We start from the raw sequence: 12430 nt of genomic DNA, 5'->3' as shown, positions 1-12430 counted from the left end.
GATCAATTACACTTATTCACAAAATCAGCAAAGCTTTATAACAACCTTATGTTTGGCATACATAAGCAAAAACCCAATCGATTTCTATATCAAATAGACACATGTCCCTCTTTAGCAGGAGCAAATATATCTGAAAGCCTGGAAAGCAGCTGGTGCAACGGTGGTATTTACCTACGGCAGTAAAGCGAACGAGATCTGTTAACGCCATCTGTTAACAATAATAGCAATAAAATTTAAAAATTAAATGATCAAAATTTTAAAAGCGTTAGTAAGGACTGGATTCGAATTAAATTCATTAATTAAACAAGATAAATCTTTGTGAATGTGAAAACCTTCAAGAAAATCGAGACCACCAATTGAAGAAGCATCTTGAATAACTTTTGCAGTTAAAACTGTGATTAAATTTCCAGCTATAATACGCTGTAGTAGACTGTAGAAGACTATATCAAATAGACACAAGTCTATCTATAGAGTAATTATACAGGACTTGTTAAATTCGCGTTTTAAGCCATAAGATTCCTGTTCCATGATACCAAACTTTAACGCTCTTTCAGTTTGTTCTGTATATCTCAAACCACCCTGACACGATATGCTATAACATAAGCAAGAATTAAAATCAGAAATGGAATGTTTAAAAATCGAATCAAGGATTTTATTGATGGTAGAGAAAATGAATTGAAAACTGAACTTATTTTGAATCCGTGCAATTTTATAACTGTTAGAAGGACCAAATGGAAGCAGGACAGGGTTACTAAAGTTATTTCTAATAGTTGTTTCTAATAATAATTTCTAATTTAATTCTTTGATGATAAGCTGAAAATTGTTTAAAAGTTTTAACAATGTCCTAGAGAGAAAAGCCTTCGATCAATGGTAGGAAAAATCAATGGTAGGAACAAATAATTAGTTCATTAGAAGGCAAAAATTCTGAGAAACAAATTTTGAGAACGCGAAATATTTAACAGCAAAAAGAAGCTATTTTTTGCTTAGCCGAGTGACATGACTTAGCATGGAGCGGCAAATAAACGGAAAAGTGTTTCCTGTAAACAGTAGTGGTAAAATCACATTCGTTGAGAATTATAGGAATGTCAAGGAAGGGAAGGGTATTGTCAGATTCAGTTTCAAAAGTGAACTGGATAGCTGGATCAACCGAATTTATAAAAGATATAACTTAAGATGAATCTTCTTTACTACCATCAAAACGCGCGGAGTTGTCGTCTACGTAGTGAATCCGGAGGCAAAAAGACATTTTTTTCAAATAATTTGACTTCAAAATAGTGCATGCAAATGTCGGCAAGTACAGAATTGATAGAACTACCCATAGTTAATCCTTCAGTTTGTCGATAATATTCGTTTTGGAAAACAAAATGTGTTAGGCTCAAAGAGATTTAAATAAGAGAAATTAAATCTTCAATTTCAGTATTCGTGAAACAAAATTCACGGAGCCTTGAATTCAAATAAATTTAGTTTTTGTTCGACTGGAACATTAGTAAGTAATGATTTAACATCAAAACGAACCATAACGGAACACAGGAGAGGAAAGTTTCTAAGTTTATTGAAAAGAATTTTTTACACAAAACTTCAAACGAATCTGAGGCTTTTCGTTTTTGAGTTGTGCGAGATACATACCTACATACGTATATACGTACGTGCACCACGGTACAGACACAACGGAAAAAATCTCTTCTATATTCATTTTAAATCAGTTTCATTATTTGTTTGGGGAAAAAGAGTCCTTTATTCTGTCCTTATGTACAAATGTCACAAAAAACATGGTTAAATTGCATTCGACGTTCAAAATGGAAAATGGATGTGATAAGAAGAAAAATAATTTATCATATAATTTAATGGGAATAATAGATAAAATAATTTTATTTACAGAACTCATTTACAACTTAATATTGTGAATAATAAAAGCTTAGAATGCCTAAAAAAAGAATTCTATTAATTTCTCTACATTGTCAAATTGTAAAAGCCATTTTATTTTTAAATTTATCACGGGCTTCCCCAATCTTTTATTATTTTCTATATAAAATTGTAGATGAATTCTCTAAATAAAATTGTTTAATATATTATGCTCATTGTATTACATGATAAGTTATTTTTCTGCTTTTAGTACATTAATTGTCATTTCTATTTTAAATAAAAGTTTATTGCATAAAAAATATTTTGAGCCCAAAGGGCGTTAGACCAGAAAGGCTATGAATTTCGTTTTGGCATTTTGCGTTGGAAACTTTAAATGTCGGTTCACTTTTCAAACTGTTGCAACCTAACATTACAGCACTGTATTACATTTAAAGAAATTAAATTATGAAGAATCTGCATAAATGTATGTTTGTTTCTCGCAATGTGATAAAACGAGGTACCTAGAGCCATCAAAGTTTGAATAAGTGCGTCTCTCCTGAATATGGGCTTCTAGAAGCCCAAATTTGGAATTCGTTTTATTAACTTTTACATATTTTGAAAAACTTTAACGAATTTTTGATTAACAAACTCAAGGATTTAAAAGCGATGGCAACATTGTACAGAAAAAGCATTTTTATCTCCAGGGCGTGAGAATGCGTATCGAAAATTCTAAAGATATGCTCAATTTAAAAATATTTTGCGATATTGCTCTTGAACTGAATTTTATGGCTTAAGTGCGAAGAACGTGATATTTAATAAATAAAGGTAGCACACAAAATGTTAAAAAAACGCTCCTTTGGACGCAATTGAAATTTTTTTAATTGTATATATTTTCCTTCGCATTGGCCAATAGGAAAGTAAACTGTGTTTATTTCTTTAAACTAATATTGCTGAATTTCTGTGACATTTACATATAAAAATAAGACAGAAATCAACTCTTCGCTTTTTTTACTTTTCTTAAAGTTTCGACTGCAAAAGTACTTTTCTATACGAATTTAATCGCACAGAAATTGTTTTCTTCGAGTTCCAAAAAGTGTTTGCATATATTATATAAATAACTAAACATAATATGCCTAATTTATAATATACCTAAGTATAATATGTGTTTAATTTTTAGTCAAGATGACAAATTCTGTAAACACATGTATATTTCAGATTATGAAGTAAATAATAAGTACAAGAAAGTAAAAAACTTGTAGAGACATTAGGTCATTTCGAAGCAGGTGAGATGAAAAATGAGCAATTTCTTCGCCACGACTCGGACCACGGATCTCTCGAATACGCTTCGGGGGTACTGACCACTACACCAAGAAGGTATGCTAAGAAGGAGGGAGAAATACCTTATATACTTCCCCTTTTAAAGGGCAATTGGGGATTAGGGGACCCACTCGCCAAATCCTTGTGGTGGAGAATCATCACTCACCATCTCTTGTTTTTAGTTCGGGCGCCACTGTAGGAACATTGGGTAATTTTCAAGCAGGAGAGATGAAAAATGAACAATACCATCGCCTGGACTCGAAGCAAGAACCTCTCGAACACGCGTCGAGCGTGCTGACCATTACACCACGAATGCATGCTAAGAAGGCAGGAGAAATTCCTTATAAGCTAATACATTAACATTTGAGATTTAAACAAATTTGAGGCTTTAAAAATTAAACATAACAGGTGGAATACAAAGAAAACATCTGCTCAGACTGAATAGTAATTTGAAATAAGGGGAAACGATAGATAGTGAAATATAATGAACATTACATAGTTAGTTCTACCTAAAGAGGGCAAATGCAACATTTGTTTCATGGATCACTTGTATTGCTGGATAATATAGATTTGAGCTTCCTAAGCAAGAAATATTTTAAAGTAAGTTCATTGAGATGTATAGTATTCATTACTATTATTCATAGCTTGATTGAAATTAATCGGAAAAATTCAATTTTAAAATTTTGTAGACACGTTGTTTATAAAAACGGTAGCAGAAGCATATTCTGTTAATAGTGAAAAGGTGTAAATATTTAAAACTCACTGAAGATACCATTAAAAAGTAAATATTATTTTTAACTTGATCATTATATTTCACACTAGTAAACAGCGTTCTGTTATAACTTCAAAGATAATGAAATGATGTGTGACGTGCAGCTTAGCGCAGCTTTCTTTTTGTTTACACACGTTTTTCCCCGAGAGAAATAAAAACAATGACACTTTCATAACAGTTCCACAAATGGGAATTATTTCAATAAAACGGGCAGTGAAAGATATCATTTTACTATATCGAGTGATATATTGTATTATGAAACGTCATGCTTTCCAATGTGTTGGTATGAAAACTTATTTAATACTTTCTTTCGATAAGTATTGTAAAAAGGAAGAGTTATATTTCTTAGCCAATAGAAGGTACCAAGATTTCACTCAGTGTTTAATTCTTTAGAAATGAAGGTTATAAATTCCGAAATATATTCTATTTTCTAACAAAAATTTAAAAATTTTTACTGGTAAAATACTTGCATTTACTGAAATTAATTTTAATGACTCAAAAATTAACAAAAAAAAATATCTAAAATCTTTAAATTAGAATAAAATATCTGAAAGGTTTCATATTTTAAATTACGTTTTTTTAACGTTTTTTAAGATTTTAATTACGTTTTTTCAAAGAGGCGTTTTTTTAACGTTTTGTATGTTACCTTCATTTATTAAATATCATGTTCTTTGCACTTAAACCGTAAAATTCAGTCCAATAGCAATGTCACAAGATAATTTTAAAATGAGCGTTATCTTTAGAATATCCAATACACAGTTACGCGCGCTGGAGATAATTTTTTTTTTTTTTTTTTTTTTTTTTTTTTTTTTTTTTTATCCCCGTAGATTGTTGCCATTGCTCGCTTTTAAATTGTTGAGTTTGTGACTGAAAAATTTGTTATGGTTTTACAAAATATGAAATCGATAATAAAACAAATTCCAAATTTCAAATTTGGAATTTCAAATGCCCATATTCGCAGTAGGATTACGTCATTCAAATTCGATGGCTCTACGTACCGTTGTTTTATCCCAATGCGAGAAATAGATATACATTTATGCATATTTTTCACTATTTAATTTCTTCAAATATAATGCAGGACTCTAACATTTGGTGGCAACAGTTTGAAAAGTGAAACGGACATTTATAGTGATTCAACGAAAAATCGCAAAACAAAAACAATAGTCCTTCGGGGACAAAGCTCCTTGAGACTAATAAATAATATAATCACTCTAAGTTTTTTACAGAATTTTCCAGCAAAGTTCTTTAAAACACATGATAATAATTTGTTAATGCTTGCAACGAAAATTAATGCGGTAAAGTAATAAACAAGAAACTTACATATGGCATTCATACTTACCCCAGATGCATTGTTGAGTACTTGATGATACTTCTTAGATTCCAGACTTTCTCCTCTTTAGCTTAGGTTGAAGGAAACGATTTTCAATTCTCTGATCTTTGTAAACACCTGTTAAAACAAGGACTTACATAAACAGCTGTTAAGACTTGCATTTCGTTAAAATAATTATGTGGTGAAACAACGTAAAAATTCTCAAGTGCATGCACAAAAATACTATATCAATAGTAATCCTATACTATACCAATAGTACTATATATCAATAGTACATAATATATAAATAGTTATTTCAAAAATATTTTGTGGATCAAATTTAAAATACAGCGCTACTCTCCAAGCTAGCCATTCATGATGTATCTGCTCTACCTACTGGCTATTCATCTATTCTAGTATAAAATTATTAGTAGCACATCGAAGGTTAGAAACAAGACAGTCAGTTCACGATGAAAGATAATTCATGAGATTTTTTTTCTTCATTTGATACTATAAAGTGTGTTGTTTATCAGTGTAAATAAATCCTTTAAAAATTAATTTAACTATTTCTAATAACATAATATTACAAGAAGTATTATTTTGTATAGAAGCACAACAAATGAAATATATTTTTAATATTACGTAATATATCAATTTCTTTAATTTATTACTTCTGTACACTATCATCGGTACCCAAACTAAAATCGATTGGTGTTAAAGGTTTGTAGTAATAATTGGAATTCTTTCTTTTTATACACATAGTAAAAGCTCAACTATCCGAAAAGCTCGGGAAATTGTTTTTCGATCTAAAAAATTTCAATTAAATAAATTTAAATAATTTTTTTATCTACAATTAAAAAATATAATTATGTAATTATTTATTTATTGTAACTCAAATATCAAAAACTAACATTTAAAATTATATAAGATTTCGAAAAGAATGGAATTCTGTTATAAAAGCCGACATAATTCGTAGACCATGCATATAAATAATGAACTCCTGTAGACCATGAAAGTTGGCAAAAATTCCGCCAAACTTAACTCATATCATTCCAGCAGAAGTTTAAAGAAAACCATCATTCTCTGTTTAGTTAGATAATTAACAGATATAAGTTACGGATATAGCATATAAAACACTTAAATCGTTTATCATAATTTTTTACGATGCATCGCCATTTCTTATCCGTTTTCAAACAATGTCGCAAAATCGTATCTATTAGCGCATATATTTTTTTTTATCCTGTAACTTTTAAAATACTCAACTATCTACTATGAATGTAGGTCTCAAGTTTTAATCATGTTTTCAAAATGCGAGGAAAAAACGTATAAATAACAGGTATTTCATATCTTTTGTTTACGAACTCTAAACCGGATTATCAAGAATTAATCAGGTTTACTTAAAATTGAGATTTGATTGTGATAGGATGTCAGACTTATCCATTATTGGCCTTAAATCACACTGTTTGCCGAACAGTGTACTTTATAAAGTTTCATAAATCTACCATGTGCTTAACTTCCTTTTGACGGAAGGGGGCATATTCTAAAATATTACTTGAGAGTTTTTTGGTTAGTTGAATGTCGTATAGTCTGGATTTTACTGTATGTTATTCAATAGTAATATATATATATATATATATATATATACAGGGTAGTTCAAAACTATATGTCGAAAATGTAAAGGCAGGTAGAGGGGATCTGAATAAGCAGATTTCGTATGGGAATGTGCGTGTGTGGTAATGCCGCATTAAAGCGCTAGCACGTAAAGCAGTATGAATCACAGGAAACTGAAACGCAAGAAAAAAGAAAAAAATATTAAACGTTTACAATAGGTGCCTGAAAGAGTGGCCACCAACAGCGATACAAGATTCACAGTGACGACACATGGATCGGAGTACATCAGAAAAGACATCAGGCATGTCGAGCATATGTCCAGCAGCAACAAGATCTTCTGCAGATGTGACGGGACTCCCGTACACGAGACCTTTAATATGATCCCCTCCCAAAAAAAAGAAATCCAAGCATATTAAATCAGGAGAACGCGGTGGCCAGGGAACTGGCCCTCCCCGTCCTATACAATGTGGGCCGTAGACGGCTTCCATGTGATTCCGGACGTTCCGGCTGAAGTGAACTGAGGCTCCATCATGCTGGAACCACATTCGTATGCAAACAGCTGAAGGAACATCGACCAAAAATTCAAGTAAGTCTTCCTGTACATTCTTTGAGCAGTTAATTCATTTCCTTGTGCAACCCCATGCATGAAATGCATGTCGGTAAGCTCCACATTGGTGTAACGATGTATGCTGCTCGAGATCCGTGCGGAAAATGAAGAATCCAACTAGCGCTGCGCTTTTATACGCCGTACTAGCTCTCTCTGGCAGCTCAACACTGCATTACCGCACACACATTCCTATACCAAATCTGCTTATTTAGGTCCTCTCTACCTTTCTTTGTATTTTTACTTCCTTGTACGAAGTAAAAAGGAAGTATTGTAATCTCGAAAAGTTTCAGACAGCATATTTCAAAGAAAATATCCATTTTGACCGCTATCGAATGCAATTTAACGATGTTTTTGCGTGATATCTGTACGTAAGGATAGAATAAAAGACTCTATTCCTCCAAAAAAATTATAAAACTGCTTTAAAATGAATTCTGAAGATAATTTTTCGTGGCGTCTGTACGAACGTATATACGTATGTATCTCGCATATCTGAAAAACGAGTAGCGTCAGAACGTTGAAATTTTGTATAAAGGACTGCTATAACATGTAGATGTGCACCTCGTATTTTGGTTGCAATCGGCCGCGCCAAACGTATATAAATATATTTATATATCTATCCACTCTGTTACCCGGCTCAGTGATCTCAGTTTCTTTACTCTTATATGTTCGTAAATTGTACATTTTTTGCTTTAAAAATGATTGAATTATGTTGTTTTTATCTTCCGGTTAAGGTTTTTATGCCTTTAGTAAATCTGAGTGCAATACTTTTAGAATTATCAACAATTTTAAAGTTGTTTAAGTGCCGCTAAGCCTTTTTTTACGGCGGCCATTGATTGTTTACATTTGAAACAGTAGACTAGTTTATTTCTTGCTAATCTAGAGAAACTTAGCTTCGCAACAACAAAGATAACGCCTTCATTTATTATTGCCAACTAAATCATGGTTAATCCTTTATGGAATATCTATATTAAAATTTATAAATATCTATATTAAAATTTACTTCGTAATTTTTAATATAGATATTTTGAGTTTTTATGTATTTTTGCCTTCTCGCGAAGTGGTAACTGAATTAATTGAATGAGAAATACTCAATCGTCTGTGGAAAAAAAAATTTTTTTTTTGTTTTTTTGTTTTGTTTTTTGTTTTGTTTGCTTAATTTCTTTTATACATCATTCTAGCTTTATTATAGTATTTGAATAGAACATGTGGCAACGATTAGACAATTCTATTCTTTAAATGATATAAATTTTGTGCATTATGAGTTATAATATGAACGAAATATTATACTGTTAAGTGAACCTGGCGCCAGAGTGTCGCTATGGTAAACAAATACTAGCGTGAATTTTAAAGAATGCATTTATTCTATTGTGGTTTATGTGCTGTCGGCGAAGTAGATTTAATTCAATCCTATACGTTTAAATGAAATGCAAGAAAAAATGCGTATAATTTAATATTCCGTACAAGGAAGTCATGTGGTGTACACATCAGATTTTTTATATATAGTTTTGAACCACACTGTATATATGTAGGGAGAGAGAGTTTTGTACAATTTTATGCGCTGAAATTCACAAACAAATACTAGACCTTTTTAAGCAAAAATCCCTAATGAGATGAATTTAAATTTCATTCACAGTCAAAAGTTAATTTTAGGAGTTGGTAACAATTGATGAGTTACCTTGCGTAATAATCGTCATCTGTCCCAAAACGAGGAATTTAAATATCATACTGATATCATAGCTCATTTTTGATGGTGAAGAAATTTGTCAAACAATAGTAAAGCTTTATGGGGCAAATTTTTCTATTATCAAATGCAGGGTGTCTACAAGGTTTCTAAACTACTTTAACAGCTTATTGTATGAGAATGGTACTTACACCTTTGGTAATGATCACACTTTCACAAGGAAAGTTCAATGTTTTAGTAACAAGCGAAGCAAGTAACACACTCTCGACATGGGTACCTTTCGTTGTATGTTTTGACGGTCCTCTATCTGCAGGCAATTGCAATTAAGGAATGCATCTAGGTAGACTCTGTCTTTTATTGTTTATTCATGAAAGAAAAATAGTCCTAAAATCTTGTCATTCAGCTTTCGGCACCAAATATCCAGTTTAAGCTGCCACGGTTCAATCCCCACGTAACAAGTGTATTTTTGGATCCCCAAAACTTCACATTATGTGTATATTGAATAAAAACAAAGTGTTAGGAAAAAACTTTGATATACGTGTAATAACACCACAAAAATTTTCAGAACTACTTCGTACAAGGTACTTATAAAAAACTTTGATATACGTGTGTAATAACACCACAAAAATTTTCAGAACTACTTCGTACAAGGTACTTATAATAAAAAGGTGAAATTGTTCAGAGCCTCATGGACACCAGCCTTAACGCATGATTTCCTCCTTCCATGTAAAAACCGATTGAAACATTCAAATCTTTCAATTTGGTATCCTATGGATAGGTCGCGTTGTTCGTAATTCTTTAAATATAAGGATTTTACTATGCCATTTGGTTAAAATACCATCGGAATTTCCTGTACCATGCCAAGATTTCCTTCCTCTTTGCCTAAAACTAAACAAGGAGGTCAGAAGTTTTCAAAGGATATCATCCATAGTTTTTATAATGATAAATTACATAAAAGTAGCCTTCCATTAAAAACGCTGTGCTGTCTGTAGGAGAGGCAAGCGAACGTTCAGAGGATCCAGTTACCACTGGAAGATCTGTATGATTTAGGAATAGGATAGAAAACAGATCATAATGATTAGAGGCAGCTGGATTCTTCTCAGCTGTTTTTATGATAAGTTGGTTGAGGTATTAAAGTGGTGACAGGGTTTACAGTTTTAGAAATTTTGCACTGATAAACTAGTCATAAGCATCAACTAAGCTGATTAAATAGCCAAAAGAGTACTCCTGAATCCATCTAAGCCATAGGCACTTATAGGCTTGCCGCTCTAGTTACTAAACTTACAAATGGGAGAAGTAAAGTTACGCGAATCACAATGAGATATGATTCTTTCTATTTCAGTAGATTTCTGCTGAGGGAGAAAAACTTGAATTTGTGGGGATCACTTTGACAATAAGCTAATTAAACATTAACATCAAAGAAAACCTGAATTTCAGTATTCATCTATTAGTTCAAAAACTTAACAACGACCCGTACGGTACTATTCAAACTAGTAAACCACTATGAATTAGCTTACTGATTAGGATATAACAAGTATAGTAAATTAAAACTTAATTACTATTATTCATCTCATTAAACTAATAACTATTATTTATCTCTGTACGCTCACCAGTATACACACATACGCACACACACATATGCATATATTTATATACAGTAAAATCTCTCGTTACCGGCATACAGTTAGCGGTAATATCAAAATAATGGCACTTTTGAAGGCCTTATTCTAAATTCGAAATTTAGGCATGAGAGATAAAAAATATATAATCGGCTAACAATCTGGCAACACTCTTGTGTATAAAGCCCTGTTGGATGCAAATATGACGCCAGGTTTTTGTTGTCGTTGTTACTTATGTTCACTTGTCTGACAGTAACATCAGCCCAAGTCCACGAACCTCCGTCTGGCAAGGAGCTCAAAATTACGCCTGCCGTTGGCAACAGCCTTGAGCACTTTACAGGTGACAGTGCGAGTTTGCTTAATTCAGCCCCCGATTTTTGAGAGCACACCGGAGAGTACGGGACCGAGGGTCTCCCAGCCCTCTCCAAACCACACGAGAGGACTTTCGGTTCGCCACATATTTAGATTGCCGCACCGACACTATACATTTACAAACATCCATGCCTTCTCCGAGATTCGAACCCGGGCCCTTCGGCACGGCAGTCAGAGACGCTAACCGTTATACCGGTTGGGCAGCACCAGTTTTTTATAAATATGCTGTATTCCTGCAGAAATTTTATTGCAGTTTCTTCTCTTGCTAGCAAATTCTTCAAGCTCATATTTTAAAACCAAGTTTAAAGCAAAAAATATCACGGTTTATAAAATTCTTTGGAACTCGGAATACAATAAAGGAGAACGCATACTAAAATGCGGTGTTGTTGGACTGCATTATGTACCAACTTCATGCTATTCCTATGAAGCTATAAGTGCGCTCTGATTTCTTTCTCCTTGCTTTCGGAACCCCTATGACGTTGTATATTTTCTTCCTGAGTGTAATCTTGTCAAATCTGATTAACAATTGGGCAATAAGCCTCTGTCTCTCTACGATATGACGCAAGGACAAACCTTCCATAGACAGACGTAATATGAAGCCCTTCGTAAGTTGATGTTTTTAATTAGATTGAACCCGACGATCTTGTCGTCTTCGTTCTCCATACTCGTGAACAGCTGAAAAACTCTCGAGTTATAGCCTTAGTGTCACTGACAACGATGGCTTTGCACCTTACCTAGATCCTCATAACATATGTTCTACTTTTTGACTGACAAATGCATTTATTTGCATAATTTGTACGTGCACAATACTGTAGAAACTTTCATTGCAATGTGTTTGCTTCTTCATTGTGTGGCATTTTCTCTCTCAGAAAAAGTAGTTGCTTTGCACTTTGGCATAATTAATTAATTAACTTATCTTACATACGTTTATAAAAATGAAAGCAAGATACGATCTGGACTGTAAGTATATATGGATTAGATCCGTACACTTAAAAGATAATGTGTTGTCCAGTGCAATGTCATGTGATGATGGAGCAGTCTTTGGAAGTTGCTGTCCAGACTAGAGATGTTCTAACAGCTAATATTCGTTATTGAAAAGTATCAGATTTAAAGCACAAAATCAAATCTACATTAATATTAGTTTCACATTAAAAGAAATCGTTTATTTAATGCTTTTGCATTAATTATATATACTTTCAAAAAATTTTCCAATGGTATCAAATTTATTATTAGATCAGGTTTAATCAAACCTTTCAATTACTTTGTAAATAAAGAAATAAAATAATGTAATTCCTCCCAA

General features: G+C 32.5%; 1 protein-coding gene across 1 annotated transcript in view; it reads right to left on the bottom strand.

The window, feature by feature from the left end:
* LOC118182428 (immunomodulatory peroxidase-like) overlaps positions 1-12430 on the bottom strand; it is a 95920-nt gene that overhangs the window by 70838 nt on the left and 12652 nt on the right. Inside the window, exon 2 of the mRNA XM_035351770.2 lies at positions 5271-5378. Within this exon, the coding sequence (XP_035207661.1) occupies positions 5271-5281 (11 nt within the window). The 5' untranslated portion in view covers positions 5282-5378. The remainder of the gene's footprint in view (positions 1-5270; positions 5379-12430) is intronic.

Source organism: Stegodyphus dumicola, chromosome 4 (genome assembly GCF_044657685.1).
Source record: "Stegodyphus dumicola isolate Sdum_Otavi_A_Nest chromosome 4, ASM4465768v1".
Taxonomy (NCBI): Eukaryota; Metazoa; Arthropoda; class Arachnida; order Araneae; family Eresidae; genus Stegodyphus; species Stegodyphus dumicola.
This window is presented reverse-complemented; position numbering and strand designations above follow the sequence as displayed.